Below are 24916 nucleotides of genomic sequence, written 5' to 3' on the forward strand. Positions count from 1 at the left end.
GTTCACAGCCATCCTTACTGGTGTGTGTGAATGGTTGTGAGCATGTGTGTGTGGTGTGCATGTACACAGAGAATGTGTGAGTGCCAGTATATGTGAATATGCATAAGCACATCAGGATAACCCCAGGGATGTTTCTCAACGCCATCATCTGGGTTTTTTTTAATCTTTTCTCTTATTCTATCTATATCTATCTATCTATCTATCTATCTATCTATCATTTTTGTTTGCTTTTGATCCATTGTCTAGCTATGGCTGTCCTGTTACTCACTCCATATATGAGGCTAGCCTCAAACTCACAAAGATCCTCCTGCTTCTCCCTCCCAAGTGCTGGGATTAAAGGTGTGTACTACTATGCCCAGCTCCACCTTTTATTATTGTTATTGTTGTTATTAGTATTATTATTATTACTGTGAGCCACAATCTCTCACTGGCCCGCAGATCACCAAATAGGCTAGGCTAGCTGGTGAGCAAGCCCTAGGCATCCTCCAGTCTCCACCTTCCCAGCACTAGAATTATAAGTATATTCTGTCACAACTGCCCTTTTTAAGGTTGGTTCTGGGGCTCTACCTCAGACCCTCATGCCTATAAGGCAAGCACTGTACAGACTGAGCCAGCTCTCCTAGTCCCACAACAGCTTCCTTGAAGGTTTACGTCCCTCGTTCTCTCGAAGGAGGAGTGTGCCTGTGAGTCCAACCAAGGTCCCATGTGGGTTGTTTCCCCGCTGTGTATCATCTGGCTCCGTATTTGGCTCCAGGGATCATCAGCCGGTTAACACACTAGAACCGATTCCTCAAGGCTGTCCTCTGGAAATGTCATGGACATGAGGCAAGAGGGCAATGTATGATGAAGTCTCTTGTGCCTGTGGATGTACTGACAGCTTCCAGGTTTGGCTCTGTTCTGAGTGAAATCAGTGACACTTCCTAAAAAGCCCTCGGTGACAGCAGCAGATGAGGTCATCATTGTGCCACGCTCTCTCTCCTGACTTGCCCAGGGTGCTGCTCTCCTTTCGGGAGCAGAGAGATCTTTAGAAGGGCCTGCACCCTAAGCACACTAGCCCACAGAGTCGCCATTCTTGGTCTGACCTCCCTGGTTTCTCTCTTAGGAAAAACAGACGACGCCAAGGTGTCTGAGAAGGGAAGGCTTTCGCCCAAAGCCTCCCAGGTCAAGCGCTCCCCATCGGATGCCGGCCGTAGCAGTGGGGATGAATCCAAAAAAACCCTCTCCAGCACCTCTAGGACACCCACTGCCAATGCCAACAGCTTTGGGTTCAAGAAACAGAGTGGTTCCGCCGCCGGGCTGGCCATGATCACAGCCAGCGGGGCCACCATCACTAGCAGGTCTGCCACACTAGGTAAAATCCCCAAGTCATCCGCCCTTGTTGGTCGGTCCACGGGTAGGAAGACGAGCATGGATGGAGGCCCAAATCAGGACGATGGCTATCTGTCTCTCAGCTCTCGAACGAACTTACAGTACCGGAGCCTGCCCAGGCCCAGCAAGTCCAACAGCCGGAATGGGGCAGGGAATAGATGTAGCACCAGCAGCATCGACTCTAACATGAGCAGCAAGTCGGCAGGCCTGCCAGTGCCCAAGCTGAGGGAGCCCTCCAAAACATCCCTGGGCAGTTCACTGCCAGGACTCGTCAACCAGACAGACAAGGAGAAAGGCATCTCTTCAGACAACGAGAGCGTGGCTTCCTGTAACTCCGTGAAAGTGAACCCGGCCTCCCAGCCGGTGTGCAGCTCAACGCAGGCCACTCTCCAGCCAGGGACCAAGTATTCAGATGTGGCCTCTCCCACACTCCGCAGGTAAGCAAGTAGAAAAGAGTGGAGCCCAGGAGGGCCACAATACACAGCCTGGCTCCCTGGGCTAACAAACTCCGACTTTGATGTAAAGCCATCTGCGGCGCTTCCATTCTTGGTAAGGCTGCGTTCAAGGCCAGCTCCCACCTGCAGGTCTGCCGTCTGTGTGTTAGTTTTCCCATGCCCCCGGATGGGAGACAGAAAGTTGTAGAATCGTGCTTCCTGAGTTCAGTCCTTCCGGGTGCATTTCCCAGCCCTGCCTCAGTGTCCACGTCTGTTTGTTGGAGCCGATTGTATCCTCCTCAGCGTTCCTTCTAAAGTTCATCTTTGTGGGCTGTGCTTGGCTGTGGAGGGAGCCCAGGGAAAGTTAGTGGCAGTAAGAGGCGAGTTCTGGCGCACTTTCAGATCCACAGTTTAGCTCATGGGATGGAGCCATGTTGTTCTCTTATCTCAATACCATCCTGTTCTTTTATAAAGCATGGACAATATTTGAAACGTTAGCCTTTTAAAATATCGTTACATATGTAAGTGTATAGCATAAGTGTGTGTTTATATACACGTGGGCATGAGCACGTGTGTGCACACACGCGGAGGCCTGAAGTTGAAGTTGGTCTTTGATTGCTGTTGACTTTAATTGCCGAGGCAGAGTTTCTTGCTGAACCATAGCTGGGCTAGTCTGGGGGGTTGATTGCAGGGAATACCATGCACCTGTCCCTCCATCATGTGAATTTTGGGCATCAGAACTCTGGTCCTCCTGCCTGGGTGTAAGGGGTTTATCCAGTGAACCCTGTCTTTAGCCCCATTCTGCCTTCTCTAGAAACCTCTAGAAGCAGAATCATTTCTAACAGAGAAATTGACATCCTAGCACCTTTGAAAGACATCTTCCCCATGTCTCTGCACTTGGAGGATATTCTTACTGTGGCAAGCGTATCCTTTAACAACTCCTCTTAAAGACTCACTGGGCCCTTTCCTTTTTTGTTTTGCATTTTGAGACAGGGCCTATCTACCTAGTCCTGAGTGTCCTTGAATTCACTCTGTAGACTAGGCTGGCTTCAAACTCAGAGATCCACCTGCCTCTGCCTCCTAAGTTCTGAGGTTCAAGGCATGCGCCACCACGCTCAGTCCCTGGCCCACTCTGAATGGGGGTGGTGTAGTTCTCACGTTGCCTTCGGGGCCGTGACAAGCCCCAGGATGGAAAGTTGAGGGGAATGAATAGAGAAGTCAGGCCCAGCATCCATATTTGAGGACGAGCAGGATGTCTGAAGAGTCCAGCAGAAGCGTTCTGCACGAAGGCGGAAGGAATCCGTGTGCTGTGCCCTGTCTAGACTTGATTATTAGGATTCCAGTGACCATTAATTTTTTTCTGGGGGTAACGTCCTGAGGGCTGTTCTTTGCAGTTTTAACAACACCAGCACATAAATGAAAAAATCTCTCTGCCATTTGCGTTGGGTAGAAGAACAAAACATGGTCATAGAGATTTCCTCTCTGTGGCTACAATGGCATTTTACTAGACTCTCAAGCTAGCTAGCATACAGGAGTCTTTTAAAAGCACATGGGCTCTTCATGCACACCCATGCTTGGGCAATCGTGCTTTCCCTACATTGCCCCGGTGGTCTACCTGTGCATTTATTTGTGTGACAAGCAGAAGGTCACAGTGGAGTGAGGTGGATAACTCCCTCAAGCATCCGCACAGCTGACCAAATGAATTCGTATATGGGTCGAGAAGTCAGGCAAAGATGGTTCTCATCTTTGCTTTCTAACAATGAAACACGGCCATCAACTCGGTCGCCCATTAGTAGGGAGGTCCCATGCCTAAGGGTCTGTAAGCATCCTGATGCTCAGATTCCAGAGTAGGATAACACGTTCCCCGATTCTGGGTTATACATCTGCTCCTGCCGTAGAGACCTGGGATTGGAGGGACTGTTTCCAGGTGATCACTCCAGGCTGCAGGGCCAAAGGCAGTCTGCCTGTCACAACACTGGTGTTCTTGGCAGTCTTCAGGGCTACTTACCCCTTCACGACTTTGTGAGGGTAGGATAAGGCCCTAGCATTCTAGAATGTGGTCTACCCTATGACTTGGAGCTGGTTTCACCAGAGAGCTCTCTGCCCAGGGAGGAGAAGGCCTCTGTGGCATCTCTGTACTGATGACGGATTTGAGGAAATGAGCAGAAGGTGGCATGGCATGGCATGGCATTTCTGTGTATCTGTTGGAGACATGATTTGTACCTGGTATGTCTGGTCCGATTTCTTGTGGACCTAGCATGTTTTTGTGTATGGTGTTGGCTCACACAAGTTCTTTGGTGTTCTGTTGCTGATACTTCCCCTGCGCTCCTTCCAAGTATAGAACTCCTGGTCTGGAATCTTTGTGTTATGCTGAGGGGGAAAAAAAAAAACACAAGCCCTAAGGCTTCATACCTTGTGTCACAGAAAGAAGAAACTCTTTTCTTTCTAGGAGATTCCTGGGTTGGAGCAACTGTCTAGCTATTCTATTTAGAGAAAGCAAAGGGAAGCAAAGTGAGGGAGGAGGGGTGTGGCTAGGCCAGTGGAAAGCCTTCCCATTGCCTGGGCTTAGAGATGCATCGTGGCTGCAGCCTAGAGCTAGAGAGAGGACCCTGGAAAGCCTCAGCATCCAGCCCCACTTAACTGCCAGCTTTTCTCTGTGACTGCAGGAGAAACCACTGCCCTTTCTAATGGTCTCATGACCTCTGCTGCCCCAGACTTCCCCAGTACACCTTGGTCCCAGGTATTTGTCCCACACAACCCTCTGTCTCTTCGCAGACTCTTTGGTGGGAAGCCTACCAAGCAAGTGCCCATCGCCACAGCCGAAACCATGAAAAGTGCAATGGTCATCTCCAACCCTCACGCCACTATGACCCAGCAAGGTAACCTAGAGTCCCCCTCAGGCAGTGGCGTCCTGAGCAGTGGGAGCAGCAGCCCTCTCTACAGTAAGAACGTGGACCTCAACCAGTCTCCTCTAGCCTCCAGCCCCAGCTCGGCCCACTCGGGCCCTTCCAACAGCCTTACCTGGGGTACCAGCTCGTCGGCAGTGAGCAAGGATGGCCTGGGCTTCCAGTCTGTCAGCAGCCTGCACACCAGCTGCGAGTCCATTGACATATCCCTCGGCAGCGGTGGGGGATTGAGTCACAACTCTTCCCCTGGTCCAGTCACCTCCGCTAAGGAAGATTCCCTGCTGCCTTTTGTCCGCACCAGCAGTGTGAAGACCACACTGTCGGAAAGGTTGGTGCTATACCCTTAGGAGGATGTCTTTCCCCCAGATACACACCAAAGGTTAGGGGTCCAAAGGCCTTTGGTTGGGAGGTTTTGTTCTTTTCTCTTTTCTTTCTTTCTTTTATTTTTAAATCTTTTTTCTTTCTTTCTTTTTTATTTTTTTGCTTCTGGTTTTTCTGTCTTGAAATTCTCTCTTTAGACCAGGCTGGTCTTGAACTCAGAGACCTGCCTGCCTCTGCCTCCAGAGTGCTGGCACTAAAAGTGTGTGCTGCCACGCCCAGCTTGATTTTGTCCTTTCTAATTCCTGTTCCTTGCTGGTAGAAGCCAGTTTAAGAGTGGAGTTGATCTTGACTGCTTCCTGCTATCTCGGTTTTGCTTTCAGATATTCTTGGTGCTCAGAACCTACTAGATGGGGACAGGTCTATACTACTGTCTGAAATGACATTCAGCTTTGGAATGGGTTTGTCAACTTACAGTGATTGCTGAGGGGTTGCCAGCTTGAACTTATTTCTTGTCGTGTGACTGAGCAAGCAGAGTAGGTGACCTGGGAGCATCTGGGGAGGTTGGCTGGCATGCCAACCTTCTCCTGAGTTTCTGCTGGCCACAGTGAGAAGAGACAGAGCCTCTGCAAGAATCCTTAGAGCTTTGGTTCTGCTACAGTCTTGGGGTGTGTCTGTCTGGTTTCTGGATCAGACCTGAGGAGCCAAGTCGGGGTCGGTCCTGGGAGTGAGAAAAGTGTTCTGACCATTGTGTATAACAGTGCCTCTCCTCTCCTCCCACCTAACGTTCCTTCTCTTGTTTTCTGATTGCCTGGAATTCTAGCCCTCTCTCTTCCCCTGCTGCTAGCCCTAAGTTCTGCAGAAGTACTCTGCCCAGGAAACAGGACAGGTAATGACCTCACAGGCCTGCGGCGCCTCTGGGTTCTTCTGCCTGTGTTTGTTGTTGAGCCAGTTATTGTGTGCAAGGCTGCTGGCCTGAGGCTCCTGCTTGTGTCTGTGGCTCTGGTGTACTCTGTGATGGCCAAGCATGCCACTGAGGGTCTGCTCCACTGTCTGCCAAAGCCCAGGGAAAGGTGGCAAGTGGGTGGCCACCCCAAACCCTGACACTTATCCGGGACTGGAGGAGCTCTCGCTGGCATTCCCTGTGGTGTCCGTGGCATGTTCCTGCCCTCCAGCTTCTTGCTTTTTTTCCTCCCTATCCCTCTGGGTACTGTCTGCCACCCACTGTGCAGCCTGGCCCTCACCTCTGTCTCTCCCTTACACCCCACCCCTCCCGGCCCAGCTGGCTCTTCTCCCTTGAAGGCTTTTGCTGCTGTCTGGCTCATCGTGTTGTTCCGAGTATCGTGTTGTGTGTGTCTGTGTTCAGCAAAGATAATGGTAAAGAGTGCCTGGAGGGCTGGGGCTTTACAGCAGAGAAGCCTGTGTCCGCCCCCAGCCGTGGGTGGGCCTCCAAGATGGGTGTTGACCCCGAGTTTCTGGAGGAGCGGTGGCTTGGCCAAACATAACAAGCAGATGTTGTTTCATGCTTGGGGGGGGGGAGAAATTAATGGAAACCCCCTTCACCCCATCCACAGCACAAACTTTGTTTCTGTCAGGCTTACAAACCAAGCCTTTAAACCCCTGCACTTTAGAAATTCAAATGCCTTGGCTCTATGAGCCAGCAAGTTCCAGCATGCCCGGGCTCCTGCCCAGGGCTCAGCTCCTGGCTACGCCCTGGCTGCGCAGGAACAAGGAGACATTGAGAGGGACCTGGAATTGACTTCATCACACATGAATTTCAAATATGCAGACTGCTGCCTCTTGAAACTCACCAATGAGTCTCTGTCCTCTGGAACCTTTGCCAGGGTTGCAGGAGAGGAGCTGAGGAGGTACACAGGTGGGACCCAGGGCAGCGCGGCCCCTGCCTTGGCTTTGAACCTGTGGAAAAGGAGGAAAAATTGGGGTTCATGACTCAGGCCACCTTGTGATGTGGGGTAAAGTACACAGCGGTGTGGGTGCAGGCAGGACCAGGTTTCTTTTATATACTGTGTTGGGGCACTGCACGCATGGCTGGTGGTAGGAGTCTGCCGCTTGGGGGTCCTCAGGCCCCTCCCCAGCTTACCTTTCTTCTTCCCCTTCCTCCTGTGCTTCTCTGAAGTTCTTGATTTTTTTTTTTTTTAACTCTCCTACAGTGACCCGCACCTTGATAGGAACACTTTGCCTAAGAAAGGACTCAGGTATCGGTCCCCTCCTTGCATCCATGACATATGTTGTGGCCGTGGAGCTTGGCTGTGTCGTTCTCTCATGGCTGGTGGGGCTGGGCTGGGCTGGGCTGGGGTCCCTGCTTTGGCCATTGCCGCTGGAGTTTGGATGGCAGGCCCCTCGCATTCTCATCTCCCCATCTGTGGCTTACGTGCTTGAGCAGGGTCTCTCTGTCTGTGTTTGTGAAGCTTCGTGTGACAGAGCCATCTCACATCTCACAGCCAGCCGCCACCTTGAGCTGGGAGCAGTGACTGCTCCGGGGCCGCAGGAGAGACGCTGAGCACTTGGTGACGTCTGTACACACAGCCGCCGCCAGAGGAGGACATGACTTAGAGCATGCTGCTTTGTTAGCTGCCCCATCTTAAAAACTCTTAACTCTTTCTGCACTAGAGATGCAGCTCCATGGTAGAGCATTTGCCTGCCATGAGTAAGGTTGTGGGTTCAATCCCCAGCACCACCAAATAATAATCTAAAAAGATAATGCCTTTGTGGCTGTAAAACACTGAACAGTTGTCTTAATGTCCTAAGCAGTGATTGGGTCAGTTATCAATACCAAGACATGGATATGATCGTTTTTTTTTTTTGGTGGAAAATTAAAAACAAACAAACAAAAAGACCACCAGAAAAGAATGTCTTTCTATTGGTAGTAAGTTGGACCTGGACTGCTCGTTGGTTCTTTTCTTGGTAAAACAGGATGTTCTAAGTCGCCATTGCTCGAATCATGTCCATCCCGTCACCAGCCCGAGGTACTTTCCTTTGTTCATGTTCCCCGTGGATTTTCCATCAGCTCTGCTTTCTAAAAGCCTCGGTGTTTGTAGCTTCACCTTGCACTCAGCCTTCAGTCCTCTCACGTGAAAAGTAATGAAATGTTTCGTTGGTGTCTTGTGTGTCTGCACTTAATAACCCACGGTTTTTAAGACCCAGCACTCTTCAAACATTTTTAACATGAGGGTGGGTGTCACCACAAGAAGGCCTGCGTTGATGCCTCCTGGCAGAGTTCTGCAGCCTGGCCTTTCTTCCTGGGTGTCAGCTGGATGGGCAGATGATCGATGCCCCCCATCACCCCTTGTTCTGAGACTGGGTCTCGTGTAGCCCAGACTGACCCTGAAGTTGTATGTAGCTGACCTTTGAATCTATGATCCTCCTGCTTCCACTTCTTCAAGTGCTGGAATTGTAGGCGTGTACCAGCGTGTTTGGGTTTCTGCTGTGCTGCAGACTGAACCCAGAGCTTCCTGCGCCCGAAGCAAGCAGGCCACTAACTAAGATGTGTCACAACCCACTGTTGCCCAAAGAAGGAGCTAACTTCTAAGTAGTTACCTTTTGAAATGCTGTGATCATGCCTGTAGTAGGTCTATTAATGTTATGTAGCCCTGAATTGTTGTTGTTGTTGTTGTTTTGAGACAGGGTTTCTCTGTGTGACAGTCCTGGCTGTCCTGGAACTTGCTTTGTAGATCAGGCCTCAAACTCACTCCTATCCATGTGCCTCTGCTTCCCAAGTGCTAAGATTAAAGACATTGCACCACCACGGCTCAGCTACCCCTGGATTTTGAAAACTGATTATCTAAACATTTAGAATGGGGTGATGTGACAGCTATCGATTATGTGACATAATCTATGTGCCTTACAAGGGTGTGCATCCATCAACAGCACTGAGAACTGAGTTCCTGTTCACACTGGTTTTCTGGCTGGCTGGCACACACACACATATTGGGTAGCAGATTCCTGAAAGTCCCTCTAGTAAGCTGGTCGGCACCCGCTCTGCAATTCCTAATCTGAGGGTACCCTGACAGTGTGGACACTGCAGACGCTTCAGATGCTCACATGAGATTTTGGAATCCCAAAAGCGGGGGTTAGAATTTCAGCTCTGGTCCCCAGCTTCGCAGAGCACATAACAGGACTCAGTGTTCTATCCCTGTGTGAGTCCGGAGGCTCAGGGCGACGATGCCTACAAAGGGAGCTCATGGTCAGTGATGCTCAGTAAATATTGCAGTCCCATTTGGAATACACAAGGGGGTGGTCCGCAAGACTTCTTAAAGCTCCCCAGCATTTAACACACCAGTATGGGGTTGTCTTCAGGAAATCTGTTAGTGGTACATGGTAGCAGGTAAGGGACCAGGAATGTGCTTCAGGTGTTAGAGGGCTCGTGTAGTGTGCAGGAAGCCTGAGTTCAGCCCCCCAGTATTTTACAAAGTGTGCCTGATTAGACATGCCTGAAATACCAGTCCTTGGGGGACAGAGGCAGGGGGAGCAGAAGTTGAAGGTCATCTTTAGCTACCTAGCAAGTTCAAGGACAGCCTGGGTGCTCCAAGACCCTGCCTTGGAAAAACTGCCCCAGCTACTGTAAACACTAGCACCCCAAGTCTCCAAATGCCACCCACTAACCGCTGTGATTCATGGCCGTTCACCGGCTCTGCAGCGAGCAGATGCCAGCAGTTAGCTCATTAAAATATCCTCAAAGCTCAGACAACTCCTCTTGCAGCTCTTCCTGTCAAGGAGGGGGCTTCAAGGCGACCCTGTCATGAACCAGCATGTTCCAGTCACACCCAGGGATGGCTCTTTTGAGCATTCCCAGTCTTCCTCCCTTTAGGTGTTCCCCTCAAGCTGAAAGGAATTATAATTTTCCTTAGATGAAGCCAAGTAGCTTTAAAAAAAAAAGTTTTGAGAAACTTCATAAGTTTCAGGGTGTGTAGTGTGTAGTGATTTTTTTCCCCCCATCTTAAATATAGTTTTTCTTCTTACATAGTCCTCATCAGCTGTGGGGAATGCATTTTCGTAAGCGCTCTTCATTCCAGCCTGGTTTCCGTCTCCAGGTATACACCCACCTCCCAGCTTCGCACACAGGAAGACGCCAAAGAATGGTTACGGTCCCACTCTGCTGGGGGCCTGCAGGACACCGCTGCCAACTCCCCCTTTTCCTCTGGTTCCAGTGTCACTTCTCCCTCTGGAACAAGATTCAACTTCTCCCAGCTTGGTGAGTAGCCACTTGCCTTGGGTTGTATGGGTCTCCTCTGCAAGGGAGCGGGGGCAAGAGGTTATCTTGTGTTTTGAAACAGGCATGTGGCCACATCCTTCTCCATAGCGGATCAGCCCTCGGTGGCAATGCAGTCAAAGAAACAGAAAATTGCAATGTTCTGAGTATTTTCAGTCCCATCCGTCCCCTGAGCCGCGTGTGACTTAGGGTGGCCACAAATGAGGCCAACAGTTACTTAAAGCATATGAGATTTGAATGTGTGAGAGGTTTTTTTTGATTGTTGTTGGGTTCTGGGCATGGCTTATATAGGATGGGAGGGAGATTTTGTTTGTTCTTTTTTGTTTGTTTGTTTGTTTTGCAAGGCAGGGTTTCTCTGTGTAGCCCTGGCTGCCCTGGAACTCGCTCTGTAAACCAAGCTGGCCTTGAACTCACAGAAACCCACCTCCCTCTGCCTCCCAAGTGCTGGGATTAAAGTGTGCACCACTAACTGGCATAAGAGGTTTTTGTGACTCAGTTGCACTGTGCGGAGCCTGGGCTCTGTAGATAATAGCCTCCTGTCATAAAATCTACAGGTTAGACACACCCACTACTCAGGGTGCGATCTGCTTCTCAGACCTGTGGAAGAGTCTTTTCCAGCCTAGTCCTCGTTGCTTTATCGAGCTGAAAATAAGTTGTGATGAACTAGTGTTCTTGGAAGTGGCTCCTGCCGACATTGTGCTGGCTGACACACTGGGGGTGGGGGTGGGGGTGATAGTCCCTGCTGGAATGCTGAGGGATCCTCTATTAGAGGCAGACACACGGGTGCAGGTCTGACAGACAAACTATGGGAGAACAATCCAACGTTTCGTAGTAAATCTGCAAACGATGGAAGAGCGCTGGAGCGTTGATCTCGGCACTGGATAGTTCCAGGAAGGAGAGCCGGGTGCTGGTGTCGGCAGAGGTAACTTGACGGTGATAGAATATGGGCAGTACTTGAGGACTGGCCAATGGAGGAAAAACCTGTTTTGGTTTCAGCATTTAGAAGAGCAGGCTTTTCTGAATATTCCAGACTTTCTATGTAGTGTAATGATGTGTGTGTCTTGTCATCACGGACGAGTAACTCTGCTCTATTAAGTGCGTCCCTTTGAATACAGGGAGCATGACTGACATGGGAAGGACTTTGGGTGAGAAAGCTCAGCTTAGCTGGGGGAAGTGTGCCCCTCTGCGTTGATGCTCTTTGCATGCCGCGAGATGATCCCATCGGGGGCCGCGAGCCCTGTGCGTGTAGTGCTCTTTCCCAGCCGTAACTCTTCGCAGCAAGCGCTTCTTGTCATGTGCGAAGGCTTCCTATCTGATCAAAAGCCTATTTGGACTATTTTGGGCTTTTGGCTTTGCAGAGGATTGTTTCAGATGAACCCGGGGAGTAATTAGCTCATGCCTGGAAGGTGACACTGGCCTGCCTGAACGTGCCAAGTTGGAACGTGAGGCCCTGAGCCTTGCTTTGGAACTGACCCACCTTCCCTCCCGTATTTTTAGCTCTAAGCCTGTAACTCAAATGCTGATGCGACTACCTTTTAGAAATAGACAAGGGAGTGAAGTTGGCAGGCACACACGCTGCTGGCGATAAGCAGCCGCTGCCTGGTACCCGGCTGGGATTCAGACAGAGGTATGGATATCCAGCATCTCATTCTGCTCCTCTGGTTCCAGCGAGTCCCACCACTGTCACCCAGATGAGCTTGTCCAACCCAGCGATGCTGAGGACCCACAGCCTGTCCAATGCAGACGGCCAGTATGACCCCTACACTGACAGCCGCTTCCGGAACAGCTCCATGTCTCTGGATGAGAAGAGCAGGACCATGAGCCGATCGGGCTCCTTCCGGGATGGGTTTGAGGAAGGTAAGGGGTGAAGGAACTCCACCAGTTAGGTCACTTGGCCTGGCACACTTGATGGTGCTCCCTCCGGTGCTCCCTCCTCTGGTCACTACTACCTCTGGGGTGGGGATGAGGGACTCTCACGAGGAAGATCTGACTGACCCTTAGGTAACCTTTCAGGAGGCTGAGGGGGGAGGCCTCTAATACTGCCCACCCTCAACATTGACTGAGTTCTGCCTGAGGCTCCTCTCTCTCCTGGCCTTGAGCCATGTCTTCTTGGCACACATCTCCATCTTGAAGCCCTGCCACTGGCTCATTCTGTTGGCAGAGAGCTTCACTGAGTTCATCTCCCCCTGCCCTGCAGCTTTGGGGGCGGGCAGCCCTGTTCACATCCAGCATTTCCTAGCTCGTCTCAAGATCCAGATTCTCAGTTTTTACCCATTTCCTTCTTGGGCCGGTCCAACCATGGGCATTTATAGCTTGTTTGTTTTCATCAGAATTATGGAAGGAACATTCTGGGGGTGATTTTTTGTCTGCATCTTCGTAGCTCACTTCATCTCTCTCACCCTCTGCCCCTTCACCCAAGATATTGTGTTCGAGGAGCCCCCTTCCCCAAACCGGGTTTTGGGGAGACTGGAGGCCGGCTCAACAAGCAGTGATAAAGAGAGGGGAGTTGGACCGGCCAAGGATAAACCCCAACCCTACTCCTGCCTGGATTTGAGCGTTTAGGGAAGATACTGTACCTCTTTGTTCCTTTTTCCTCTATAAAAATGAAAGTAATAATAGCATTCGGCTCACAGCGCTGTAAGAATGCAAAGCTACCGACTGTAAATGTTAGCACAGGTCTGTATTGTGTGTTGTAGCCTGTGGGCCTGCCTTCCACATTGCTTTCAGAGGGATCCAAGCCAAGGATGAGGGTTCAGGGACAAATGGATGCCAGTGGGGCTCCACCTCTGTTGGAACCTTTCTGCTAACCACAGCCGGGGCGAATGTAGGAGTGAGCCAGAGATGGTCCCCTCAGCTCCCCGTCCCTGTAAAAGGCAGGGTATAGACTCAGTGTACCCCAACAGGAAACTTCAGATCATAAGGAAGGGAATACAAGATGCAGCCTTCTGCTTCTCGGCTTTCTTTCTAAGAAAGGCTTAAAGGACTGTAGTGATAGAATTGTTGCTTGTTGGCTGATCTTGGTGACTTAGGGCTCTCCCCAGATTTATGTCCCCAGTAGCCCTGAGCAGGGCAAGCTTATAATCCTTATATGGAAACTGCCGGGCTGGAGGATTAGGGAGGCGGGGAGCCTGGCTTACTAGGGGCTTTTGTTAGATTTAGAGGCTGGGGGAAATTGGTGCTGTGGTGGCTATCAGAACACAGTTAGGGCCCATACTGGCCCTAAGGCAATGGAGGAGGAAGTCTGTCCGTCTTAGGCTGTTTTCCACGATTTGTCAAGAATAGCCATGGTATGTCTCTTTCTGTCCCAGAGGACAGCTCCCTTGTGGAGTGTGTCCCGTGCTGCCCTCATGATCTGCCATGTGTATGCCTGATAGAATCACAAAATAGTACCAAAACTTGTCCTGACAAGTATACATGGTCCCACAAAGACCACGGGCCCTTGCAGACTCTTCCTCAGCTAGCTCTTTAGGTTAGGCAGCCCATCTGCAATCAGAAAGCCCAATACAGACCATCTGGGATATCAGATGACAGCTAGGCCTGGCCTACCCACAAGCATCACCACACCTTTTTTTTTTCTTTTTCGAGACAGGGTTTCTCTGTAGTTTTGGAGCCTGTCCTGGAACTAGCTCTTGTAGACCAGGCTGGTCTCTAACTCACAGAGATCCTCACCACAACTTTTGTAGTCATGTGATTTGTGGTCATACGGAACTGAGCTGCAAAGTTAGGACTTTGGTGGGGAGGGTTGTGTTATACCGCGAAGGTGACCCCTTCATCTCTGGGAATTTCACCGTCCAGGTGGGTTTATTCCTTGCATATGACAAAAATAGAATAGGACTTTTGTTTGTTTTCATTTTAAATTGATAAGTTACCAGCGTTGTAGGGGAGGTCAGATCTCATGTCTGGCCAGGTAAGACCCTCCTTGAACTGTTTATTCTGTGCTGTGAAGTGGGATTAAAGCGTAAGGAAAATTAGACATGTGTCTGTGAGCATGTTCCATGTTTAAGGCGATGGAAGTCATAGCCACGTGGATCCAGTGCAGTGTGGCCCAGGTGCAATCTTTTGAAGTACTTTGGGTAAATTCTTACTATAGCTAGGATGTAATCTCAAAGTCACCTTTGAGGCAGTCTTAAGAGATGCTCAAGGTATCTTTGAAATGGATATTGGAGCTGGAGAGATGGTCAACGGTTAGGAGCAGATACTGCAGTTGCAAAGGGATAGGAGCCCGATTCTCAGCACCCACATAGGATGGCTCACAAGTCCTGGCTTTGGGGCCTATGGGGACATTACACAAAGGGATTAGAAATACATTACAAAACATACCAGAAGCTGTTTTTCAATTTTTAACTTTTAAGCCAGGTGGTGGTGGTGCACACCTTTACTCCCAACGCTTGGGAGGCAAAGGCAGGAGGATCTCTGTGAGTCTGAGGTCAGCCTGGTCTCTAGAGTGAGGTCCACGACAGCCAGGGCTACTCAGAGAAACCCTGTATTGGAATTTTTTTTTAACTTAAAATTACTCAAAATTTTACATGATTCTGCTGTGCGTGCCCTGCTATGCATGTAGAGGTTCTGGAACAACTTTCAGGAGATGGTTCCCTCCTTCCTCTACGGGTCCTGGGTAGGGAACTCAGTTTGTCAGGTTTGGTATTAAACACCCGTACCAACTTAAACCATCTGGCCAGCCCACCAAAGGAATTTTTAAAAGTAAAAAACCGGGGGCTGGAGAGGTGGCTCAGAGGTTAAGAGCGTTGCCTGCTCTTCCAAAGGTCCTGAGTTCAATCCCCAGCAACCACATGGTGGCTCACAACTGTCTGTAATGAGGTCTGGTGCCCTCTTCTGGCCTGCAGGCATACACACAGACAGAATATTGTATACATAATAAATAAATAAATATTTTTTTTAAAAAAAGTAAAAACAGGTCACAGGCGAACAGAGTCTTGTCCAGACTTCCAGTCAACAGATCCTGTCCTTGAGTTACTGTGTAGCTGTAAGCAGGTCATGTCATTTGGGTTCCAGGAGACTTTTGCCAGTCCAGCTGTGGAATTCTGGAGGTGCAGCAGGAAAGCTCCATCAAGCTTAGTGATTTGGGGGCTGAAACTCACCCCCCCCCCCAGGCTCTGCAGCTCACCCTAAATATCAGCTGACCACAGCAGTTCAGACCAGCCGCATTCAGGTTGGTGGGGCGCAGAAAGCCAAGGAAGCTGTTTCTTTGGATCACAGCCTCGCCGTCACTGATTTCCAAGTGAGATACATTGTTACAGAGAAAAGTAATGTCTCCACTCTAAGCGTGCCCCATGTGCCACCTCTGCTTGGGTCCCTGAGCTGGTCCTGACTGCCAAGAAACTGATATGTTTGAGATGGAGGAATTGGAGAGAAAACAGCAGCCAGAGTATGTGTGCTGCCCCTGCTCAGGCCTCTGAGTCAGCCCTGGCAGGGTGCGTGGAGGTGACTACCTGGATCCCCTTGTCTCTTCCACCAACAGGCCTCCCAGGCACTCTGTCCACTTTGGTATGTTGTTCGGAAGTGCCTTGGTACTTCTGAACCTCTGGGCATGTTAGTACAGAAAGCCATTTTTGGCCATTAACACCTTAACCTGCTTTTTATGGGGTGTGAGTCAGATTAGTCATGCTTGGTAGAAAAACAGGGAGCAGATCTGGAGCCTGGCATTACCTGGGAGGGTAGCTGTGAGTCCTGGTGGAGTCCCAGCCTCAGAGATGTTGGTAGGTGCCTGCTAGTGAGAGGAGAAGGAGCTCTGGACTGTGCTGGACTGGGCCAGGTAGGGTTAGAAACACCTTAAACAAAGAGCTGCACTGGCAGAGCCTCAGAAGCAGGCTCTACAGTGCCATCTAGAGCTTGCCCGGGAATGAAGTCCAGGATAGCCGGATAACCCCTTGTGAGAGGAACAGGCAAAGAAGTGTCGGGGGACAGGGGAGGTTTATGAGTAACACCACAGGCAGGTTCCCAAGCATCAGACAGAACTGTTTGTTCAATATCTTGCTGGTAGGCAGCTCCTACTACCTGCTAAGTGGGGCCGAGTGTACTGTTGGGGTGACTAGTGAACTCAGTCGTGTGTGCAGAGTGTCCCTGGCCTTCCCTGGTCACAGGTGGGCTCCTGCTCTCGTGGGATGTGGGGACATAAGGCTTTCCACCTGTGGTCAGGAGAACTGTGCCCACTTAAAATACCTGCCGTGTCTGTACCCTGGGCTGGTTCTGTCTTCCAGACAAGTTACCAGGAGGTTGTTGAGAAAGTAAGAATCAGGTTCCCTGAAAGAAAAGAGAAGAAGGCAGCTTGAATCCCTAGTCCCGGAAAAGAGCCCGCTTCAAAGTGAGAGCAGATAATAAAGTCCCTCCAGCTGGAGATGGGACGGAACGCTAGGAGTGCGTGAGTGTGGTTCTGAGTCAGAACCTATGGTTACCAAGCAAGGAAGAGAACACCCTCGTTCGTCACGTATAGACGTTGTGCAAGTCCCGTACTTCAGCAGAAATGCTGTGGTTTCCGCTGATCTCTGCTCCAAGGCTGTGTGGATTGATTAGGACAAAGGTTCGTCTCTAAGCATCTAGTGGGAGTGAGACAAGTCAGCTTTGCCGCACGGTCACAACGCTGAACCTTGCATCCGACCTGAGTAGGCACAATCCGAAACAGCCGCAAGCTGCCTCTGAAGAGTGTGGTTACACTCTCCACAGCCACACTGCCCTGTGCTTGAACCCTCGGCGGTATGAACGTTTGGTTACGTGAATATATGATCCCGGAATCATGTGTTGTTTTGCTAGTTAAGAAAAATGTGGTACGAAGAAAATGATTTCCTTAATGGATTATTTGGCTCTGACCTGTGCTCAACCCAGGAAGTGTTGGGCCACGATGACAGTCACAGCCAGGACGAGCCCGTGGTGTCCTGAAGGGCTGGCCTCCTCTCTCTCTCTCTCTCTCTCTCTCTCTCTCTCTCTCTCTCTCTCACACACACACACAGCAGCCAGCGGCACCTTTGACCCTGTTTGCTTCCTTCCAACAGTTCACGGATCCTCGCTGTCCTTGGTCTCCAGCACGTCTTCCATCTACTCCACGGTGAGTCTCAGCCATCGCCAAGTGGCCGTGCTTGCACACACACGTTCTGTTATCAAGTCTGTCAGGAGTGATGATAAGCATCCCAGCTGTAGAAAGTAGTCCCATTATAAAAGGATCAACTCGTAGGAGAAAAAGATTTGAGATCCACAAGACAGCTGTTATCACATCCCCCTTGGAGCTGGGGAGAGGGCTCAGTGGGTGAAGGGCTTATCGCCCAAGCACGAGGACCCGAGTTCTGATACCCATGTAAAAGCTGAGTGCACGCATACGTAACCCTCCCTTCTACCCATGTCTTCACGTGGAAGCAGGTGGTTCCTTGTCACCGCAATGGTTAGAATATCCCTCACATTCTTCCTGATTTATTAGAATACTGGGCTTTTGTATTTGCCCGTTCTGGTGGGTAGATGTAATCGTTCCAGTTTATAGACTTATACCAGAAAAGAAGCCAGTCAAAATCTGGACTTTCAGGAGCTGGAGAGATGGCTCAGCAGTTATGCGCACTTGCTGCTCTTCCAGAGGACCTGGGTTCAATTCCCACATGGTGACTCTCAATCACCTGTAGCTCTAGTTCCAGGAAACCCAATGTCCTCTTCTAGCCTCCTTGGATACTAGTCATATATACATGCATACATACATACATACAGGCAAGTACACATAAAAAAGAAAAAAATTCTAAACTTTCCCAAGTTAGCAGACTCAGCAGTTCCCACTGGCTGGGCTACATTACTCCTTTTCCTTCACTGTTCTGACTTTCTTTGTGATTTATTTACAGCCAGAAGAGAAATGCCAATCAGAGGTAAGGAACGGTTCACCTTCCGGAGCTCTTTCTCACTCTCAGTATTAAGAGACGGACTCCCCCCAAGCAGGTAACCCCTGTGCCTGTCTCTGTAGATCCGAAAGCTGCGGCGGGAGCTGGATGCCTCCCAGGAAAAGGTGTCTGCGCTGACCACCCAGCTGACCGCCAATGTGAGTACCTGTTCAGGAACGCACGCGCACATGCACATACGCACACACAGTGGGGGCCAGGGACAGGCCAGGGTGGGCGCAGGAGCTGGGCTGAGTGGGAGCCAGAGATGAAACCACGTGGGCGGGAGCTGAGGGGCACCAATAGAAGCCAACAACAGTAGTGGTCAGGGAGGAAGCCAAGGATGTAACAGGGTAGAGACAGAGATAAAACCAAGTGGGGACCAAGGACAGGACAGAGGAGAAACTGGAGGTTGGATAGGAAATAGCCATCTGCTTTCTGAGCCATTCCTTGAGGCTCTGGGTCTTTGGACACTCAAGGAGTAACTCTGTGGGTTCAAAAGGCTTTAGATCTGTGGACAATGATGCCAAATCAGGTGCTAGCAGTCTGGCTTGGGCCACTCTCTGTCACATCTGGGTCTGGCTTTGCTCGTCTATGTAATGGGACAATCGCTGTCTCGCTGTGTTGGGAGGTGACCCAGGCTTGCGATCTTTGAACTGTTAACTCATTTCCCGTCCTCTTTCTGAAGATTGGGGTCTTCAGGGAGGTGGGAACGCAAAGGAACTCGGGGGAAGAAAGACGCCTGTGGCTTCGTGATAAACAGCTGGTGCTCTATAATTGCACCATGCACGGTGCTCAGCACTGCCAGCCTTCGTTCTGGCTGGCTGGCCACTCCTCCTCGTGCAAGCAACACTAGGCTGGGGGTCCAACAGGAAGGCAGGCAGAGTCACTGCCACTTCCCATGCTAGCTCGGGACCAGAATGGAGGCAAGCTGAACAAGCTCCCTGGGACACAGTCATTCATGCCACAACGATGAAAACACACGAGTGCCACGCTACCTCTCGGCGGGAGGTGGGAGGGAGTCAGGGTTTCCCAGAGGGAGTAACACCAGATTGCTGTCCTGTAGAAGGGTGCAGCATCCTAACCAAAGTGAACAGTTTTGCAAGGTCCAAGGAGAACTGTGAGTGGCTTACCCGGTCAGTATCTGAGGTGAGGAGTGAGGAGAGAGGCAGGGCAGGAGTCAGTATATACGAAAGGCGAGGGACAGATGAGTGTCTGAGCTGTTCGGTGGGGTTTGGGGACCTTCGGAGAATCCTGTCAGTGTGGAGGCTCAGCTTGCTATTTGGACCAAATAGAGTAAAGGAGAGGCAAGGATCTCCCAGCCTATCTGGGAGACCCACAGAGGAGCCCCCACTGAGGGCGGGGCTGTCACCCCGAAGCCTGAGATTTAGGGAGATGCTGGGTGACTCCAAGGCCAGGCTTCCTGCCCAGGAGTTCGTAGCCTAGCCTCAGAGCAGCCCAGATAAGGGTACCAGCGCCTGTCAGGGGGAGCACACTTGTGTGACCCCTCTGCGTTCCAACAGCGGGAGCCACTTCAAAGGCTGTTCTCCTTTGACCAGGAGCGTGAGTCAGAGCCCCACGGTAGTCATTTACCTGGTAATTCCTGCTCTAGCCTGACTGACTCCAGGAAGCGTGGCTCTCTTAGATCTGCATGGGAAGCGTGACACGCCCTTAATTACATGCCCGGGGAGTGTAACTGCCTTCATCATCGCCCTTCTCCCAAACTCTTGTGCATTGTCGGAAACCTCTGATGATTTCCCTAAACCTTGACACACCCTGTCACTATGCGCTTCTCAGTCCTTTATTCTCTTCCCCTCTCCATCATCAGGAGGGCTGGCTCAGTGGTTGGCAGGTTGGCAGCACTCACCGTTCTTACAGAGGACCCCAGTTAGGTTCCTAGCATCCCTTTCAAATGACTCACAACCGCCTGTAACTCAGCTCCAGGTCTGGTGCCCTCTGCTGGTTTCTTTAGGTATCCACATTTAAATGTACCAGGCGCGCGCGCGCACACACACACACACACACACACACACACACACACACTTAAGATAATAAATCTAAGAAATCATTAGAAACCATCTCAGAGCTGAATTCTCAGGCTTAGATTTTTCTATTCAAAAAGTGTCCATGGTATCCTGACTAGGTCCTCTAATTGGAAAGTCCGATGTATGCACCTGTGTTCAGAACTGAATGCAGACCCAGGGAGGTGGACAGTGACCTCCTGCCCCCAAGAAATAAACGCCTCATGATTTGTGACAGTCATCAAGTGCTGTCCTTGAGTCTCCGTCAGGTGACCTTGGGTTACTCTTTCCATCTACCTGATCTGCCACCAGGAGCCCTGTGCTGGCCTGTGGTCCTTTACCCTCTGTGCTAGATGGGTTGGAGTAAGGCCTCTTATATTATTCCAGAATGTGTTGCACCTCCCAGAAGCTGCTGAGTGCAGTCTTGTTTTAAAGTAAATATTTAGTTGTACCACACTCCACACTCCACCTCAGCCACTACCGTTTTATTATCTGCCATCTTTCTCGGAGACCAAGCTATGTTTGTTTTCCTAGGACAGGCTATTCCGGGCTGCCCTGGCTGGTGTTTTCCTAGCTCTCTATTTGTTTTCCCTGGGAATGTGAGAATGTCTCTTGGCGGGGAGGTTGTTGTATTATGTTGTGCAGGGCGCTAGGCCCTGCCTCCCCCGTGTTTTCATAGCTGTGCTCAGGACACAAAAGCAGCCCTTTCACTTGCTAGCGGAGCTGGATCTCCGACCCGTCAGAGCTAAGCGGCTGCTTTCTGAGCTTGTAAACATAACGTTCACAGTTTGAGTGAGCAGCAGCGTTCCAGGGATCACGGGTACAGGTTAGAGGCAGAATGAAAATGAATGCAAATCACTTGGCCTCACTCCCCACTCTGCTTGGGTGAGGACAGCACGCTGTGCCCTGACCCAATTCCTCTACCCACCATGTCATCTTGAGTTGATTCGCTTTAGTGGGTATGGTGACCCAATGCTAGGAAAACTGAAGCAGAAGGGTACCAGCTCGTGGCCAGCCTAGGCTACATAGTGCCTACCAGGCTAGCCTGAGAAAGGATGTGAGACTGATGGAAAACTAAAGGGGGGGGGGGGTGGACTGCAGAAATGGCTCCATAGTTAAGAGCACTGACGGCTCTTCCAAATGACCTGGGTTCAATTCCCAGCTCCCACATGGAGGCTCACAACTGTCTGTAACTCCTAGGAGACCTGATACTTTCACACAGACATACATGCAGGCAAAACACCAATGCATATAAAATAAAAATAAATTACTTAAAAGATATTTCCCCCTGTATTGAAGGTAAGCTAAAGAAGTAGAGAGGCGTTTTCTTCATTTCAAATATATAGAGTGTAACAAACAAGAAACCGTCCATGTAGTCTTGCTGTGATGGTGTATCTGCACCACGGTCCTGGCCTCGTCTGCTGTCTTAGACCCAGTCAGCCTGTCGCAATGAAGTCTAGTGAACCACGGCTGGGCCACCCTGCAGTTCCCTCCTTAGGTTGAAATCCAGGCCCACTCCACAGCCCTGGCCACGTATCCCACTCTCTTATTCTTTTCTTGGGGCGTTGATCACCTTCTTCTCTGGGTTTTTATAGTGCGGTCACGTCTTGTTTTTCCAGACTCATCCCCAGCCTCTGGTCCTTTGCATCCATCACAGCAGGAGTATAAGAGTAGCAAGTGCTCTTAACTGCAGAGCTATCTTTCCAGCCCCTTAGACTTGGTTTTAATGGCTTTTTCAGATTCCCAATTCAACAAGCAGTTGAATCAATCAGTAACGACACATCAAGTGTTCATTACTCTCCAGTACAAACAGGCTTAGTTTTGGCATGCTAACCTCTTGATCTAGACCTCAAGAAACACATTCCTCAGTTCCAAGATATGCATTTGTTTGTTTACTTGTTTTGTTTTTCAAAACAGTGTTTCTCTGGGTAGCTCTGGCTGTCCTGGAACTCCCTTGAACTCTGCCTACCTCTGCTTCCTGAGTGCTGGGATTAAAGGTGTGAGCTACCACTGCTGGACTACTGTTTTGTTTTGAAAATAGATTTATTGTATGTTTTATTTATATATGTGTGTGTTTGTTCCAGTGCATTCAGGCCAGAAAAGGGCCTTGGATACATTAGAGCTGGAGTTACAGGTGGATGTGAACAGCCTGATTCAGGTTCTGGGAGCCGAATTGTTGTCTTCTGCTGCAGAGGACCTAAGTTCAGTCCCCAGACCTGTATGGTGGCTTACAGTCACCTGTAACTTGATCTCAGGGGAGCTCTGACATCCCTCGTGGCTTCCTCAGACACCTGCGTGCATATAGTACACTTATATTCATTTAGACAAAACACTATACACATAAAATAAAAATAAATTAGTCTATAGAAAGAAAATGTGAACCAGGTACAAAAAACAAGTGTCAGACAGAAAGGTGGCTTTGAGGGTCAATGCAGGCAGGCCTGCTTTGTCTGATGCCCTGAATTTAATCTCACGACCCACATGGTGGAAGGAGAGAGCTCTTGACAGCTGGGCTCTCTGTCCAATCCAACAGAAATAGTTTTATATTGTTACACTGAAGCATCTGAAGATTGGATGCATATTCTAATTATAACTGGCTTCTTTTGAAACCTTTTTCCGAGCCTTGTGTAAGATGTTGCATCTGGTGTCTTCTAACAAGAGAATATCACAGTGTGGGAGCTTGGAGGAAGGTGTCTCCCTGGGGGAGCTACGAGAGGTCTCTTCATCCAGGGAGCAGATGGGCCTTTCAGTAGCTTTTTATTAATGAGGATTATAACAAGGAAAATAATCTAGCCACTTTGTCCATTCACCCTACAACCCTGCTCCCCATGAGCCCGTGCTTCCCGTGAACGTGGTGATCGGTGAACAGCAGATCCTACCACTGTGTGCTGTGGAATCAGCCATAAACCGGCAGTCACAGGCCCTGAGTATTTCCAGCGACAACCTCAAAGTGTATTGAATACAGTGGACCTTTGAGTGCGAGGGAATAGACCCGGGCTGGTGGTGTCCCCGGCCAGACATGTGCAGATTAGCTAGGCCAGGAGTGGGTAGGACAAAGGTACCCGGAGGAAGGATGTTTGAGGAAGAAGAACTTGAACAAGGGCAAGGCTAGAATCAGCAGTCCCAGAGAGCTGATAGGAGACCAAACCTGTGCAGGCCACATGAAAGAGGCTCTAAGTTTCTGCCTTGAGAACCCATTCCCCCTCTGGCACTGTGGCCTTGCAAGATGACGTCACTGAGGCCTCATCTTCCGCTGCAGGCTCACCTCGTGGCAGCCTTTGAGCAGAGTCTGGGAAACATGACCATCAGACTGCAGAGTCTAACAATGACCGCAGAGCAGAAGGTAAGCCCGGGGGGTGCCATCGCTCACTCTCATTTCAGATGAAGGTGCCGATTTTAACATACGGCTTAGACTCGTAGAGCCTGAATGTCAAGAATAGATCAAGTGTTGCTCCTGTGTCTCCTACGGATCTAGTGGCCTCCTGTGCTCCCTGATATCCTTACACTGAAGTTAGATCCACCATGTATGAGACAGCTCTGTGGCACCCCTTTGTCGCTGCTCGCCTCTGTCCAGGCCGGCGTTGTGCTTTATGGAGCTGGTTTGGGAACGTTCCTATTGTATCTTTCTCATCTTCAGGATTCGGAACTGAATGAGTTAAGAAAAACCATCGAGCTGCTAAAGAAACAGAATGCAGCTGCCCAGGCTGCCATTAACGGAGTGATCAACACACCAGAGCTCAGTTGCAAAGGTAACCACGAGACCTGCTGTAGACACCCTCTCTCACGGTATAGTGCAGGGTGCAGCCCCTGCTATGGGGCAAGAGACTGGGACTCAAGCTGCAGATCCAAGGGCCAGGTCCCAGAACGCAGACCCTTTCATCTGCTTGCTTCTGGCCACCGCAGAGATGGCAAGTGTAGTACAGTCTTCTCCGATAAATCTTGAAGACTGAAGAACTGGGTTTCTTATGGAGAAGCAGCCTGGTGTTTTATGGCTTCTCTCTCATGCCTCCATGATTGCTTGTTTGCATATTGGAGAGAGAGTTGAATGGGTTTATATGTTTGTTGGTTTGGTTTGGTTTTCTTAGGCAAGGTTTCTCTGTCTAGCTCTTGGAACCTGTCCTGGCACTCACTCTATAGACCAGGCTGACCTCCAACTCACCGAGATCCTCCTATCTCTGGTTAAAGGCGTGTGCCACCGTTGCCCACCTGGGTTCATCTCTCGGATACCCTAGGAAACTGCCCTAATAAATTGTTGGGCTTTGTGTGTTTTTAGTTATCTTTCTTTTCACAACTATATTATGAGGACCCTTTACTCCCTGTTGATGAAGGGCTTCAGAGGTGATGGTAGCTTTCTAAGGTCAAAGGCTAGTTAGGAACAAAGTGGGCCTGGACCCTCAGGCCTTCCGGCTGTACAACAAGCTCTAGTCAGGATTAGAGACAGCCCTATCCATAGGACAAAAGCTAGCCACAACCATGATGTCGGCCGTCTCTTGTTATTGCTGTTCTTCCAAAACAGCAGTGATGAAGTTGAGGTAGGAAGGATTAGAAAGCGTGAGCTAAGCAGGGTGGAGGGAGGAGCACTGGAGGCTGAGGGAAGAGAATCGTGGAGGGCCTGGAATGACATGGGCTCAGTGCTCCCAAAGGGCCACAGGGAGGTAAGCAGGGCAGGAATGTAGCGATCAACAAGGAGAGATCACTGGAGCCCTGGGTGCCATCTCTAGTGGAGCTGAAGAGAAGAGATCGAAGGAGCTCCAGCAGGGAATACTGCTGTGTT

The 24916-nt window shown here is 50.2% G+C and overlaps 1 protein-coding gene across 15 annotated transcripts in view; it reads left to right on the forward strand.

The window, feature by feature from the left end:
* The window catches only part of Nav2 (neuron navigator 2), a 621718-nt gene that overhangs the window by 559521 nt on the left and 37281 nt on the right, over positions 1 to 24916 (forward strand). For 9 of the 15 annotated variants that reach the window (XR_005974653.1, XM_041656370.1, XM_041656277.1 and 6 more), the window contains 11 exons: positions 1103 to 1805; positions 4578 to 5036; positions 5850 to 5915; positions 7198 to 7242; positions 10078 to 10238; positions 11925 to 12113; positions 17264 to 17316; positions 18089 to 18112; positions 18208 to 18282; positions 23402 to 23485; positions 23780 to 23891. Coding sequence is in view for 14 of the 15 variants with exons in the window: in XM_041656370.1 (XP_041512304.1) it covers positions 1103 to 1805; positions 4578 to 5036; positions 5850 to 5915; positions 7198 to 7242; positions 10078 to 10238; positions 11925 to 12113; positions 17264 to 17316; positions 18089 to 18112; positions 18208 to 18282; positions 23402 to 23485; positions 23780 to 23891 (1971 nt within the window). In the remaining variant the exon portion in view is untranslated. The remainder of the gene's footprint in view (positions 1 to 1102; positions 1806 to 4577; positions 5037 to 5849; positions 5916 to 7197; positions 7243 to 10077; positions 10239 to 11924; positions 12114 to 17263; positions 17317 to 18088; positions 18113 to 18207; positions 18283 to 23401; positions 23486 to 23779; positions 23892 to 24916) is intronic. The other 6 variants (XM_041656326.1, XM_041656346.1, XM_041656355.1 and 3 more) reach the window with 6 other exon arrangements.

This window comes from Microtus oregoni, unplaced genomic scaffold, assembly GCF_018167655.1.
Source record: "Microtus oregoni isolate MIOR12 unplaced genomic scaffold, Mior012 000000F_ref0000247, whole genome shotgun sequence".
Classification (NCBI taxonomy): domain Eukaryota; kingdom Metazoa; phylum Chordata; class Mammalia; order Rodentia; family Cricetidae; genus Microtus; species Microtus oregoni.